Source organism: Gadus morhua, chromosome 1, assembly GCF_902167405.1.
Source record: "Gadus morhua chromosome 1, gadMor3.0, whole genome shotgun sequence".
Lineage (NCBI taxonomy): Eukaryota > Metazoa > Chordata > Actinopteri > Gadiformes > Gadidae > Gadus > Gadus morhua.
Window position 1 is genome coordinate 23,299,959 of NC_044048.1, and position 16,227 is coordinate 23,316,185.

At 48.9% G+C, this 16,227-nt stretch overlaps 1 protein-coding gene across 1 annotated transcript; it reads left to right on the forward strand.

Moving 5' to 3' along the window:
- The first annotated feature begins 944 nt into the window (after positions 1 to 944).
- Positions 945 to 5,524, forward strand: pim1 (Pim-1 proto-oncogene, serine/threonine kinase). The gene is made up of 6 exons (XM_030353249.1): positions 945 to 1,329; positions 1,560 to 1,666; positions 1,781 to 1,831; positions 2,023 to 2,389; positions 2,993 to 3,169; positions 3,308 to 5,524. The coding sequence occupies exons 1-6, from the start codon at positions 1,257 to 1,259 to the stop codon at positions 3,577 to 3,579; spliced, it is 1,047 nt and encodes a 348-aa protein (XP_030209109.1). The 5' UTR covers positions 945 to 1,256; the 3' UTR covers positions 3,580 to 5,524.
- Positions 5,525 to 16,227: the final 10,703 nt, after the last annotated feature.

The window sequence follows — 16,227 nt, forward strand, 5'->3', positions numbered from 1 at the left end:
GGGAACAGGAGAAGGGGGGCTGCCATTCAGACAATGCCTGCGCGGGAAAATAAATGAGGGCGGAGAGGGGAGGGGGAGGGTAGCGAGGGTAAATGGAAGTCTTTTATCTCGAGTTTCCCACATCCTGTGAACAACTGAAAACGCGGCCACCCAATTTGAAAGAATGAGTGGAATGCGGCCATTTTCTCTCCGGAGCGCCTCGGCTCCAAGGCGGGATGAGAGCTATTGTATTCCCAGAGGGAAACTCAAACATAGACTATAATTCTAGGCACCTACTCAGCCAATAAACTTTAGTAATGTGAAAGTAATCAGGTAAATAATGGAGGTTGGAACGGCTGGAATGCGTTGATGAACTGCCCTGGTGTGGTTTATGTCTCTGTCGGCCTGAGCAAACTCCCGTAATGGCCCAGGGAATTCCTCCTCACAAGTGAGAAGAGCAACCGCCCGGAGCCGCGAAACCTGCCAAGTATGTTCACTCGGCAACAATAAAGTAGACGAGTGCGACAAGACAGACCTATGGATAACTACACAATTATTTAAAAAGTTCGAGATATAGTATGAAAAATAATTTCGAGAAAATTAAATATTTCCTATTATTTTCCAAAAAGTCTTTATAAATTGACATATAATCCTATATCAAACTAAACTGTTGGTTCTACAACAGTCGGTGTTCGGGGTGTTTGAGTGAGTTTCCCGCGGTTGGGAAGGGGTGGTCCCTTCGGCTTTGAATTTGCATTTCCCTCCAAACATAATTCTCTTTTTTGGCGGGTTGGTTATGCGCACCACGTCTTGTCTAGCCGGTTGTGCGTGATTGACGTGCGCTCGGGAAAGCGGATGGGGGGCTGCTATTGGCTGCAGATGAGCGCGGAGGCGGGCAGGAGGGCGTATGACGAAGGCCACGAGGTAACACCCATTTACTATGGCTTTATAGACGTTCTGGCGTCTGTGCCCTTATTCAAAGAGCCGGTGTCCTGACGATCAGACCGCGGTATCCTACTTGTTTATATTTGAATTTTACCGAACTCACTGTTTACAAAACACCGCTCAATCGCGTCTCGTCGTTCTTGTTTTTCGAACAGGAAAAATAATACTTTGGACGAGGTGCGTTTTTCCCGTGTTTTTTTTCCCGGCTAAGCGATCTGGATCTATCGGGTTTTTCCCTCTGCAACGTGGATCACGCGGCTGCGACCAGCGGATCATAACAATACTAAGATCAGACCAGAGAAACACGGTCCTCTCTCCTTGGATTTACAGACATGCTGCTTTCAAAGTTTAATTCCTTCACCCACATCTCCTCGGTGGATATGCCGGCGAAAAACCAGCTCCAAGGTAAGAGCCGCGGTCTTCTGCTCTGTGTCTGTGGTGTCACGCAGGGATGCAGCAATGGCTCTCCCTGGGCCGCCTCAGTCACGCGTTACACATGCCCCACACCCCACCATAGCCGCTATGGGCTTCACATAGAGCCATCGGGTCGGATCTCCGTCGATTTCATCAACCTTTATCACCGTCCAGACGTGATATGGTTTCTAACGTCCCTCGTTGTGTTTTGATCCTGACAGTGAAGGACAGGGAGACGTTTGAGAAGATCTACCAGGTTGGCGGAGTGCTGGGCAGCGGGGGCTTCGGCACCGTGTATTCCGGGATACGAGTGGCCGACGGATCACCGGTTAGTACCACCATCATTGATGCTTATTACGGTTTTCTGGTATTTATTCGCGATTGTTTTGTCTGTGCGGTGGAATACGTTTATTTGACGTGGACATGTTCTTTATTTCCATAGGTTGCTGTCAAACACGTCGCCAAGGACAGGGTATCCGAGTGGGGCGAATTGGTAAGCCTATGTTTATAATTTCCCCAATTGTTATTTAACTGTTGTAAACCGATATGAGTGCAGTATCCATGAAAATTCATTTTTTTTATTATTATTATTATTAATATCATTATTATGATTATCATCGAGGTTTTATAACGTACAGTCCCTGTTTCGTGTATTAACGTGTGTTTATTATTTGCTCTTATTAGCCTAACGGCTCTCGCGTCCCCATGGAGATCGTGCTCTTGAAGAAGGTCGGCGCGGGATCCCGCGGCGTCATCAAGATGCTCGACTGGTACGAGCGACACGACAGCTTCATCATCGTCATGGAGCGGCCGGAGAACGTCAAGGATCTGTTCGACTTTATCACCGAAAAGGGTGCCCTGCCCGAGGAGCTGGCCAAGAACTTTTTCCGCCAGGTGCTCGACGCCGTGCGCCACTGCCACAACTGTGGCGTAGTGCACCGGGACATTAAAGACGAGAACATCCTCATCGACCTCCGCACCGGGGAAATGAAGCTCATCGACTTCGGATCCGGGGCCCTGCTCAAGGACACCGTCTACACAGACTTCGACGGTAAGCCGGCTAACACTCTGTCACAATTTGTTTCGGTGTATTTTGATTCCGAAGGGGTTGACCCTGGCTGCTGAATTCTGTATTTGTTTATTTATTTTTTGCCGTTTTTTTGGCGCATACAACGTCACAGCAAATGCAAAGGTTGAGAAGACATTCCTCTCTGGCATTATGCAGACGTCTTGGTTCAAACGTGTGGTTGTCATTGCCACCTATCGGTGGGATGTGGTATTTTTACAACTCAAAGTTTGTAAACAAAGTCACGTGTCAGCCAGCCCGCCCACAGGGCCTTCTAACCACACACACATATGCAAACAGCTGTGGAGACTCAGCGGCACCTGAGCCTAATAATACTTTGAGAAATAAGATTAAGCCAAAGATTAGATTAGCGGTATAATCTAACAATAGTTACAAAACCAATTTCCCAACACATTATTCAACAATAAACAATAAACAAAAAAATAAAAGGGTTAAAATCGCCATTTTTAAATTCGTATTTTTTTTAAACCTTTAACCTTTTATAGTGATTAATGTTATGTTTTGTTCCAAACAAATGCTATATAAATTGGTTTCTAATCGTGGTTTTATCTTATTTTGTGTTCTCAGGCACGAGAGTGTACAGCCCGCCCGAGTGGATCAAGTACCACCGCTACCACGGTCGCTCGGCAACGATGTGGTCTCTAGGCGTGCTGCTCTACGACATGGTGTGCGGTGACATCCCCTTCGAGCACGACGAGGAGATCCTCCGCGGCCAGGTGCTGTTCCGGCGCAGAGTGTCCACAGGTGAGACCCCCCCACCTACCCCAAAACCGAGACCCCCACGGCTTCACCAATCTCATAGCGTACATATCAAGAGCATCCGCCATTGGACGGTTTCCCCCCCGACTGACCCCGCCCCCTCTCTTTGTTTCCTCCAATCAGAATGCGAGCAGCTCATCCGCTGGTGCCTGTCTTTACGGCCCGCCGACCGGCCCTCCTTCGAGGACATCATCAACCACAGCTGGATGCAGGGCTCCGCCTCCTCCTCCTACTCCACCTCCGCCATCATCACACACCTCCAGCAGCAGCAGCCCGCCGCCGGCACGCAGGCCGAGAAGACGGTGGCCGCCGTGCCGACCACGGCCGCCACCGAGCTGCGGCTGCACAGCATCGCCCACGAGGCGGGACCCCCCGCCGTGGCGGTGGCGCAGTGACTTGCCCCCCGACGTCCGCCCACAGCCGGGCGGACAGGAATCGATTGAAACGGACTGGGCCTCTGAGTGACATCAGAGCGGCCGCACAGTCGCCGGGCGCTTCGCCGTGCCCCCCCCCGCCCCCCCACCCCCTCCACCTCCCCTCCCCTCCCCCGTCCCCACCCGGGACGGACGGACGGACGGACGGAACAGACTCAGCGCGGTAGAAGTCTACCAGCGCAGGGAAAGGCGAGAGAGAGATCGCAAAAGACTGTGACCCCCCCGCCCCCCCGCCGCAAGCTGCCCGCCGAAGAAGACGCAGCAAACAGCCCTCCCCTTCGAATGGGAATGCCGCACGTTGATTGTGTGTGGCGTCTGGGTTCGTTTAGGCCAGGCCTGGGGGGGTTGCCGGCGTGTGTGTGTATGTGTGTGTGTGTCTGCACACAGAGAGGGAAGGCTGAGAAGGGGGGCGAGAGCTCCGTCCCTCTCACGCTGTCAGGGGGAGCCGGAGAGACCCAGAGAGACTATTTCAATAAGTGCCTTTGCTGTGTGTCTGTCGTGGGGGAGGAGGGAGTGTTGGTCCTGAAAATACTTGAATACTCAGAGAGCACGGAAGCCCTGTTTTTTTACGAGCTGTTTGTTTCCTAGCCGGCTCTCTTTAAGAGCTTCTCTTAGCTGTTTTTTTTTTTTTTTGTATTCTCCTCATGGGCCTAGATCAGTGAAGCCTATGCCTTTTATCGCCATAACGACCACTACTACCACCACCGCCACCACTACTTACTACTACTACTACTGCGTACTAGAAACACCCAGCTCAAATGTCACCCGCGACCGGACAACCTCATATTAGCAAACAGCTAAGACAGCCCGGGTCTGTGAGCAAACAAAACCTGATACACTGGACTTACCTACCTGCCTTCTTCTTACTACAAAACACGCACACACACACACACCTTTACGCTACAACACAGCCCGGCCCCGCCCACCTCCTACTGTAAACAAAGGGCTCAGAGAGCCAGGGCGTGGGAGAAGGGCGGGGCCTCTTCTGCTGCCGCCACCTAGGGACCCCGCCTTTAAGAGGGAGGGCCCCTCCCTTAGGGCACATTGGCAATGCATCACACACACACACACCACCGCCCAAACCACCAACACCACAGCCACAACACCTTCCGCTCTGCTCCTTCTTCACACACATAGACACACACACACACATACACACACACACACACACACACACACACACACGAGCAATCGAAAGAAAACAAAAGGAGATTAATGTTATGGTATTTCTGTTCAAAAAAGAAAAACAAACACAGTGCCTCAAACGCATCCTAATTTGCTTTTGTGAATAACGAGAATAATAATAAGAGTATTTATTATTGTTGCGGTGAATTTATTTTTTTCACCCAGACAATGATGTTTTTATTTTTTATTGTGGAATTGTATTTATTATATTTTATTTATGAGAAAGATTTGGGGCTATATCCGTGTAATTCATTCCACAGTTATTGAAGGGCGCACATATTCTACAAACGGAAAACAAAAAACCACACACAACACAACAGAACATTAAATTGCTGACCATATTTATGACTTTTAATTTGAAAGAACAGATGTGTGCGTGTGTGTGTGTCTTTGTCTATGTCCTGTGTGTATCTATACATGTTTCGTGTAACAATGTCCCGAAAGCACTTCCATTTTAATGTATGTGAACTTTGCCTACTGATGGGAACTGGTTCAGTTGCCCCCTGGTCTACCGTGTGGGGGACCGCCTGGAGTGTGTGTGTGTTTGTGTGTCTATGTGTGTGCAGTTGAGTGTGTGTTCATGTTTGTGTCACGTCGAGTTGCATGATTGTGACATGAATCGTTTGTACGTCTGTTCGTTTCAATGTCAAAATAGAACTGCAAATGATGTTAGAAGCTATTTTTATACGATTTCAATAAATATTGTTTTTTAAATCTTAAACCGTTGGCTCCTTGTTTGATTGGAATACAGACCCCCATCGTGGAATGAGTTTGTGGTGTACTACTTGGGAGGGTGGGAAAAATATGACAGATGAATTATGGTTTGATCCAGTCGGACTCAAGCTGCTGGGGAAGGGTAAAACCGTCGTCAGATTTAGCCAAACAAGCGTGAAACAATTCTGGGTGACATTCGACCTAGAAAATGGAGTCACGATGGTCAAAGGGCACCTTGACTCACACGCACACACGTGACTCGCGTGTGGGTTGGGGTGAGTCAAGGTGCCCTCTTGTTAACCAATGACAAACTGATCAGTTGACCCACTCAGGGAGGGAGGGTGGGAGGGAGGGAGGGAGGGTGGGGGAGTCATGTGAGCTCTGCAGAGTTTCATATCATGGATGCCATCCATGGATAGATTTGAACCCTTGACATAGCTGTGAGACAAGCCGTGACCCAGGACAAGCCGGTTCTCTCGGTCAGTGGCGGCGATGCATTTGCAATCAACTATTTGATAATTTAGTAAGTAGCCACTATTATCAGAAGCAGTTCATTCTGATACAGGTCATCAAGGAGTAGTTTAGTTGTTTTTTTTAAGCATCGTAGTCATCAAGGATGATTAAAGGTTAGACTGGGGTCACGGGATCAAACCCACTACCATTAGTTCTGCTGAGCTGTAAGGAGATTGAGAAAACTGCTGAACTGTTTAATGTTAACATACAAATCCGCCTCCGAATTAATGACTAAGCCTGATACTGCTTAGCCCTAGTATCGGGCTGTAGGGAATTAGAAAACGGTTAATCATTTTTATTTAATTCATGGTACGTTTGATCTCTTTCTACCCTGTAGCCTTTCTCCCAGGGGGGCATTGGTTCCTCTTGGTCGACTCTTCCGTCTCCCAGTGCGAGGGAGAGCAAACGGAAGAAAACCTGCTGGTTTGAGGATTTGCATGGAGGGTTTGGTGACTCACTCTGTCCCCGCGGCAACGCACACGCACTTCCAACGCGGAGTTACCTTTGTTCAACTCGTGATTCACCCAAAGCAAACGACACCAAACACAAACAGATGGAAGAGGTTCTCAAGGAATAGTAGGCCACGGCGCCCATTCATCGGATTACTTTAATGAGGGTAGGGATGTGCCTGCATTGTTGCCGTCCGTGTTGACTCAGAGGCAACCACTTGGATCACCCGAACCCACACAGTTTCTTCTCTATCAGTCCTGCTGGACGTCGCGCCCACACTGTCGGCCGCATGGGGACTCTGTGATCACTAGGCTTCCCGCTGATACTGTTTGTGTGTGGCTGTATGCGTCTGCGTCTGTATGTGTATTTGTGTGTATTTGTGTTTGTGCAAGTGTTTGTTTGTATATGTGTGTGCATGTGTATTTGCATGCATGTGTTTTTGCATGCGTGCGTGTGTGTGTTTGCCTGCGTGTGCGTGTGTGTGTGTGTGTGTGTGTGTGTGTGTGTGTGTGTGTGTGTGTGTGTGTCTGTGTGTGTGTGTGTGTGTGTGTGTGTGTGTGTGTGTGTGTGTGTGTGTGTGTGTGTGTGTGTGTGTGTGTGTGTGTGTGTGTGTGTGTGTGTTTCTTAGATAGACAGGGAAAGAGAGAGACGGATACAGAGAGAGAGTGTGGTGCGGGGGGGTTTGCAGTGTCTTGGTGTTACACAACTGGACAGTTCCAGTCAGGCAAGGAGGGGTCAGGGCACATAGCGCAACACTTTCTCTTTCTCTTTCCCAAGAGGTCCGCCTTGGCCAAGTTACGGGAAAAGGCCAGGCCGCGAGCCAACTATCTTATCAAGGGGGCAATAAGTCTCTCACACACACACACACACACACACACCGACACACACACCGACACACACACCGACACACTCACACACACACACACACACACACACACATATACACACACACACACACACACACACACACACGCATGCACATGCACACACATACACACACTCACTCACGCACACAGGCAAACAACACAAGTGTTTAGCTGCAGTAATGTCTGTTGCTGTTTTTCTGTCTGTCTGTACACGGCTTTAGGATACTCAGACGGAGGTATGTTGAAAAAACTCTGAGAAGGCCTGGGGCTGGAGCAGCAACGGCCAAACAGCCAAGAACCATAGAAGCACTTAGACAAGCCAACTAATGGAACCGGACAGCCAACCGGCTGACACACCCACTGCTGAAGGACCCATCGACACAGGGGAAATGTCCTGAACGAGGTTAACGAGGGTGAATCCTGAAGTACAACCTGAACTGCACCTTAACTGTCTGACTTTTGAGCTATTTACCTGTCCATCTAATTATGTATCAGACTGTCTGCCTGACCCTCTGTTGGTGCAACCGCTCAGGGAAGCACACATGCACAGACACACACACACACACACACACACGCAAACACACACACACACACACACACACACACAACTAGTATTTGTATATTTCGCACGCAGGAACAGGAAAGATTGTCAATACACACTGACAGATGCAACGCCTTATTTTTGCGGGCTTTGAGTTATCCGGGCACGCGTGTCACATGGGTTCAGGTATGCCTTGGCATGAGCCCCTCCATTACCTTGTGTGAACTCGGATTAACATGCAAGACAAGAACACCTCCGTGGCACACAGCCCTGCCACGAGACAACCGCAGATGAAAACAAGATTCCAGCCTGGGGTGTTATTACCGGTCAACAAGATGAGTCCAGGAGGGTGACTGAGACCTCTGACACACAGTGTTTGCACAGGGTCGTGCAGGCAGGACACACGCACACACACACACGCGCGCGCGCGCACGCACGCAAACATACACAGATGGAGATATTGACATACACATGGATTGAAGTGACAGCAGCCTCTGACATGCACACAAGCACCCACACAGTCATGCACACGGGCAAACACACACATTCATTCACACAGGAGTCAACACAAAAACACGCAAAAACACGTTCATGCACCGAGACATGGTGAATCACAGACTGTCCTGAACACAGGGGATCACACTGAGATGCACACAAACACACAAGAACATACACACACACAATCGCACACAATCGCACACACACACACACACACACACACACACACACACACACACACACACACACACACACACACACACACACACACACACACACACACACACACACACACACACACACACACAGGGATTCCATGGTGGTGGATCGTTGCCTCAGTGAATCGTTAGGGTCGCTGTGTGCTCTGCTTAAGGACAGGATGACTAACTGTAGCTCTCACTGAACAGCTCTCCATGTCAGCCTCTGCTTATTCCCGCCCATGAGCGTCTGCCGTCCTCACAGATTACAGTCCAGGAACAGCCGCCTGCCAAGTAAAACACGATTTTTTCTTTTACAGAAATGGTCAACATTTATTACAGCAGCAGAATATCTTGTATTCTCACTCACATCATTAACCTTTCGCGAGCCATAGTAGAATGTTTATATTAAACATAAAATGTGTGTTTGAAGATGCACTAAAAAATAAGTTACTAGCATCATGACAGCAAAGGATGCACACTTATAGGAGTTTGTACGGGGTCACAGCCTGGAGTGTCAGTTGAGATTGACATTAAATGTGCAGAAGCTATTATAAACTCTCGATGACTACTGCAACTGACAGTCGTGTGTGTGTGTGTGTGTGTGTGTGTGTGTGTGTGTGTGTGTGTGTGTGTGTGTGTGTGTGTGTGTGTGTGTGTGTGTGTGTGTGTGTGTGTGTGTGGTTGTAGGTGTGTGAATCTGCGTATGTTCGAGCAAGTGAATGCATGCAATCCTGCGTTCCACTCATGTGCTCCAAATAATTGTTTTACTTATCACCCGTCACATTCATGAGGCAGGAATGATGTTGTCGGTGAGGAGGTATTTCAATACGAGCTTTGTGTTCTCTGCCTATCGTCTCTCTCGCCCCTGAGGCAACTGCATGGGGGAGGAGGCGCTGGGGGAGAGAGTGGGGAGTGTGTGGCCTGGGGAAGGCGTGCAGCACCGTCCTGTCTTCGCTTGTACACATTGCAGCCATTGAAGTTGTTCCCACATTTCTGCAAGGGAGACAGGAGGTGGAGGAGGGGGAGGGGGAGCAGAAGGTGCAGGAGAATGAGGGGCTGGAGGAGGAGGAGGAGGAGGAGATGCGGGAGGGGTTGGTGGAGGAGGTGAAAGGGATGGTGGTGGGGGAGGAGGTTTTGTATGAGGAGGAGGTGCAGAAAGAGGAGGAGGATGTTGAGCAGGAGGTGGAAGGATGGAGGAGTGGTTGAAGGAGGAGGTGGAGATGGAAGTCAGGGGGAGATGCAGGGGGAAGATATAAAAGGAGTTGGCAGAGGGGTTGCAGGAGGAGATGTAGATGCAGAAGGGGGAGGAGGAGATGCAGGTGGAGATGGAGGAGGGAGGGGGTTGAAGGGTTGATGTGGGAGGAGGCCGACAGATGCGCACCCTGGAGGCGGGGTCCAGGTATGTGGCGGATCCTCAGCTGTTTCCTCAACCAATGGATGCATAATAAGAAGTTCATTGGCCCCGTGTGCTCCCTTCCTCGTGGTCCCCCCTGAGCTGGGCACGGCCATGGGGTGATGGAGGGGCCGCCTGGAGGTGTATATCAGGGGAGTAGGGTGTGTGTGTGTGTGTGTGTGTGAGTGTGTGGAGGGGTTGCTGGAGGTAGATGAAGTTCTGGGATCAAAGGAACATCAAAGTTTCCATTGTCTAACCAAAACCATTAGCATCACAAAAGCGGATTTTGTTTTGAACGGGCTCAGCGATCGTGCGGTGAGATGGTTGACGGCTGAGCCAGCTCCGCGCTGAATGAAGTGAAATTGACTTTCATGTGATCGTCTGAGCGCCGCTGAAATACGAGTCCCTGGTTTTGTTTTCCTTCAGCAGATGTTATAAAGTACGCCGTGAGTTCATTTGATGTCAGCGGTAAAAAGGACAAGTAATAAAACTTAAACGCGAAGGCGGGGAGGGGGGGTGGAGGAGAGGAACGTGTATATTTAGTCACAGAAGAACCACAGAGTCCGGTTGTAGGCTTGTAGAATTGTAAACCCTTCAGTCTTGGCGTGAGAAGTAGCCCTTGGCCGGCGACGACATCCGCTCGCTCTTGTTGCCTAATATCCCCACGTCACTCACGGCCTCTCTTCCCAGGAGTGGCTCCATGGTTGTGGGAGCGAGAGACCCGGCCAGAGCCCAGTGTTTGTCCCCGGGATGCCTCTCTGTTTCCAGGGCAGTCGGAGGAATACGTCTGGGCCGGAGGTGACCCTGACTTTGTCTTCAGCTCATTCCAAAGGCGCTGGGAGACTCCGTTGCAGAACCAAGGGGCCCTGGGAAAGCAGAAGCCTGGAGCGATTGTAAATAGCTTCTCCCTTCTCTCTCTCCCCCCCCCCCCCCCCCCCCCCTCCCTCCCTCGCTCTCCCACACTTTCTCTCCCCCTCCAGTGCTATCCCTTCCCATTATGAAGCTTCCTTCCTCCCTTCCTCCCTGCAAGCCACACATTAGTGAATATAGGCCAAGCTCTTCCTTAGCAACATCCTTTTATCTGCACATCCCATTACCTGCTCGCATGTAGAAATCCATACACGCTTTAAAGAATATTTAGTCACTTAGCAGACGCTTTGATCCAAAGCGAGAGAAGTTTAGCGACAGATCGTTAAGAGGCAGGTAGAAGGTAGGGCAGCTTGCTCAGGGTAGGCCGAGGACAGAACCTGTTGGCTCGGAGTCACACCTCCCTCGCCACTTGGAGTCAGTCAGTCAGTCAGTGTGTATGTGTGTGTGTGTGTCCGTGTGTGTGTGGGAGGGAGTAAGCACCGTGAGAAGCACATCCAAGAGTCATAGCTGGGTGGAGGGAGGGGAGGCGTGGCCCATTCCTCCCAGCTGAATCACTTCCGACCTGGCTGCTGTCGGCCAGCACCCCCCCCCCCCCCCCCCCCCCCCCGGGGATCCTGGAGGGCCAGAGAGGAGCCGTCAGGGCCCCCCAAGATATTCCCATTTATTAATTCATTATTTTACAATCGACATCTGAACAAAAATGTTTCTGAGGAAATAGACCAGTTTAAACTATTACATTTGACCTGGAACGTGAAGGGTTAAACGGAAGGCCTTTGTCAGCCGGAATGCTGCCGACTCTGCAGTTGTTGGGAAGGAAAATACTTCTCAGCCCTGTAATAATTTCCGCTATAACTTCACAGAGTTTGAGTAATAGAAATTCAATGCGACTTATTTCAAATTACTCAAGTGACTACGTTTCTGACAAGCTCTGCCCGCTGTGAGGGACACAAATCCAATAAACTAGCTAGCTAGCTTATTGGCGTGACTTGGTTAACTTCACGATGGCAGCCGCCGCGAGTAACGAAACTGTAGGGAGCAGGACATTGTTTCTGTTTTGCTACTCACGGATTTCTATGTTAACTTTTAATATAAAGTTTGAGTTAATAACAGGAAGACCCACACCAGAGCTAAAATTGGTTCAGAAAACCAAAGCTTTTGAAAGGCCTTTCAACTCCACCACACTATAGCGATACCCAGGGCTCTCAAGTCTCACGCATTCGCCGTGAGACACACGCAATTCAACCCATGCACACGCTCACACGCCACACTTCGTATTTCTCACGCAGAGAAATGACCAGGATAGCCCCCACCAATTTGGGCCAGTGGAACAGGCAGGAATCAATTGGGTTTCCCGTACGTAGGGTAACCAGACGTCCTCTTTTGCCCAGACATGCCATCTTTTAGAGACACTTTAAAAAAAATGTTCACATTGAATTTGCGTTGCGTTTCTCTGGGTCGTTCACTATATACAGTACATTTGTGTCTTATATATTCTACTGAAGTGCACTCACAGCTTGTGTGATGATGCGATTATTTATCAGGAGATAGCTTTGTTTAGTTTTAGCGATGACTCTCACTCTCTCCTTGCTGTTTGCTCGTTGCATTTGCTGGACTAGCGTATGCATGTAGTTTGAATTGTCATAGGTAACTTTTGCAGTACTATAGAGAGGACACAGTAAGCTAAGCTGGTGGTTTGCTGAGTCATGGTTTAGGTCAAGTTTAAGAGTCATGGTTCGTAGTTCGTAGTCGGTACACATTTCAATGTATTCTTGGTGGGATTGTCAATTTGGAATGCATAGACTTGTCGGATACTGTTCACAGTGGAGGAAATTACAGAAGCAGACATCGAAAGCATTTCTACATATGGGTCGGAAATATTTAACCCGACTTTAACCTGACTTTTCATGCGACCGTGTGAGGAAAGCACAACGAATGTGTCGGTTCGAGAGGAAGTGAACATCATTTCACTTAAATGTACAGCCAAAAAGGTTAATCCCTGGATTTCAGTGATTGTATTTGTAACTTTGCGGTGCTGTGGGTGGATTCGCGAGTGACAAAGGTGCTTGCTGGTTTTACGAAACGCCAGTTTGTCTGTACACTTCAAGGCTGACTTCAGGGTCAAAGGTCAGCCCGCTCTCGACCGTTTTTGTCAGTGCAACCAACAAGCGGCGCACAGTGGAACCAGATGCACACAAAAACAGAAGGACGACTCACACACACAAACACACACGCGTGCGCGCCACATCAGACACGCGCATCTGACATTCGGAGGGAATGCGGGGAACGCGGGAGGTTGAGCAAGGAGGAATTCTTCTGGTATTTTTTTGGTAGGACGGATGTCGGTGCCTCAACACGTCGGCACGCACACCAATGAACACGCCTTTTAGCTGCGCACACATATTAACACAGGAAAAAACAAACCACAGAAAGATCAAAAACAGAGATTGAGTCAAATGTAAAGCTATCTGCATTATGACACAATGACTTGTGACGTGTGTGTGTGTTGCTTTGTGTGTTTTCACTGAATCTCCGTGAGATGCACATCCTGTGCTCTAATGACTGAACATTAGAGCACAGGATGGGGGACACTGTCCCTCTCCTTCTCCAAGGCGAGGGACAGCACAATAGTTAAACATTGCATTCGTAGCGTAACAGCATCGAGCAAATCCCATTTCACAACAACGGCATTAGAGCTCGGCCAAGACCCTGCCAGCCGGCGGCCATACTATTTAATTACAGTGTGTGTGTGTGTGTGTGTGTGTGTGTGTGTGTGTGTGTGTGTGCGTAATGACATTAAAATGTTCCACCACCTCTCTGTGTTTCACGAGCCTCCTCTCGGCGACTCCCCGGCTCAGAAGTAGAACAAATATTTGTCATAACCTTTTCCGCCCACGCGCATTCCCCTCAGACTCCGCCCCTTCCCCCTCCCTTCGCTAGATTTCCCGTAAAGAGAGGCTGCGCTCTCGCTTCCTCATTCCAGCCAGCCAATAAATCTTTGCGATGGGGTAACACTTTTAACTTCTGCTTACCAATGTTGAGCTTTTCTGTCTTTGATCCTTGATGTGTGTGTGTGTGTGTGTGTGTGTGTGTGTGTGTGTGTGTGTGTGTGTGTGTGTGTGTGTGTGTGTGTGTGTGTGTGTGTGTGTGTGTGTGTGTGTGTGTGTGTGTGCGCACACAATCGTGCAATTGTGGTCGGCTCAACTGTGGTCTATGCATGCAAGTTGTTTCTAAGTATTTTTGTGTGCACGTGTTATCTGCGTGTACGTGTGTGTGCATTTGTGTTTGTGTGTGTTGCGCATGCAACTGCGGTCTGTGGATGCGTCGTCTATGCATTCGTGTGTGTGTCTTACGTGTGTGCGCGCGTCGTGTGTGTGTGTGTGTGTGTGTGTGTGTGTGTGTGTGTGTGTGTGTGTGTGTGTGTGTGTGTGTGTGTGTGTGTGTGTGTGTTACCATTATTTAGCATCACTTTTGTCCAAAGCGACTTACAATAACTGCATTCAACAACGAAGATAAAACCTGCAAAGTGCAAGAATCATTTTAGAAAATATCATTCCTAAAATAAGCACAGCAGTTGAGTTTAAGTGCTACAATACAGAAGGCAGAGATGGAGAATATTTTACTTTTTATGATCTTTTTTATGTACTTGGTGATAAGTAGACCTTTTACCCTATACCACCACGAGTTCAAACCTGTTATGTGATAATGCCTTTATGACTCTTTACACCGCTTGTTAAGGTATGAAGTTTGCATCTCGAGTTCTTGGAACCCTTACCACATGCAGCAGCAAAGGCCAGGTCATCAAACACGGAATCACAAAAAACAACTTTGTTGAAAAATAAATGAGTCAGACCCTAACCAAACCTAACCTAACGGGTGGAAATCCATTGGAAAATATGTGCAAGCTACTGGGGTTCTCCACATATTGTATTGATTAGGAGGAAGCCAGTCATGATAACCACATCTGTGTGGTTGTCTCTTTCCCCCCTCCACTCAAATCTTCCCTGATGACTCAGCCCCATGTCATAGCACATGTTCCAGACCACCCATCAACCCCAGCCCTCACAGCGGGGGGCATGTTCTGCCGTGGTGGTGGTGGCGGGGGGGGGGGGGTGTGGTGGTTAACGTTAGCCAAATGAGTCTGGGTGCTAAGCCCAATACCCGTCAGATGACTAAAGCACTAGTTCCATGGTATGGTTTAAAATAATGGTATACACTTTACAATCAAGTGAAAGTTGTTTTGGATAAAAGCATCTGCCGAATGCCTAAAAAAGAAAAAAAAAGAGTTGGTAATGCTAGTCTTACAACAGGCACTACGTTGACAACCACACTATTGGCAGATGCTATAGGCTATAATATGATTCTAGCAGGTAAAGGTGATGCTAACAATGAGTGTTACAGTAAAAACCGTCTGAGTTGCAGTCGGAATGGGCATCAACATTCCACCAGTGTGGCGTTTCATCTGGCATGAGGAACCTGGGCCTTATGGTACGCAGTTATTATTAAAGTCGAACACAGGATTTTTCCATGAAGGGAAGTTAACATCCAGTCTTCGTGTTCCATCGCCTGGTTCCACAAACACACCCACAGTGAGGAATGTTTGTGTGTGTTTGTTCCTTTGTCATTTGAACACCCTATCAAAGAATACCATGCATACAGTGATGAATGCATCAGTCCTCAAAACCTAATTTGAGTTGCAATCGCCGGCCAAACCAGAACCAGGGAGATGGCTCTGAATTAAATTAGATCTCCGCGTACATTAGCATGTTAATAATTTAGCTCTGCTACTGAATACGTCTGATAATAGATTGGCATGCTAGGGCATAAACATGCTAGTACATCACCATTCCAGCGTATAGCAAGCCAATAGATCAGCATTCTAGACCCCCCCCCCCCCCGCCCATATCTGTTTTCTCCAGGCAGAGGTCACTTCACTTAAGCTTAAGGGGGAAGAGTGTTGGAGAGCATTTGTCAACGGAAATCCAGTTATAGTGATGAAGATCAATGGGGGAAACATGTTATACGTTTGTGTGGTGCAGGGTGGGTAGAGGGGGGGGGGGGGGGGGTCTTGGGTGGGGGGTAGGGCTGTTTTTGGGGGGGGTGGGTTGTGTGTGTAAAAACAAGCAGCTGCACTTCCTGCTTAGCAGCGGATGTACTTCCTCTCTCAACATCCTCCGCAGGAGCACGCACGCACACACCCGCACACACACACAACTAGGAGCATGCACACAACCACAAAAACAATAATATGAGGTAGAGTAATGCGCTTGCGCGATTGGAGTTGTTTACAATTACACACACAAAAACACACAGCCTTGAGGTGTGTGTGTGTGTGTGTGGAATACTTTTCATTAAATGCTTCCTTTCCAAGAGGTCAGGAGG

Coding starts and splice junctions, on each gene's coding strand:
- pim1 (XM_030353249.1), top strand. CDS start 1,257: ATGCTGCTTTCAAAGTTTAATTCCTTCACCCACATCTCCTCGGTGGAT. Junction 1,667..1,780: donor GAGTGGCCGACGGATCACCG/GTTAGTACCACC, acceptor TTATTTCCATAG/GTTGCTGTCAAACACGTCGC. Junction 3,170..3,307: donor CCGGCGCAGAGTGTCCACAG/GTGAGACCCCCC, acceptor TCCTCCAATCAG/AATGCGAGCAGCTCATCCGC.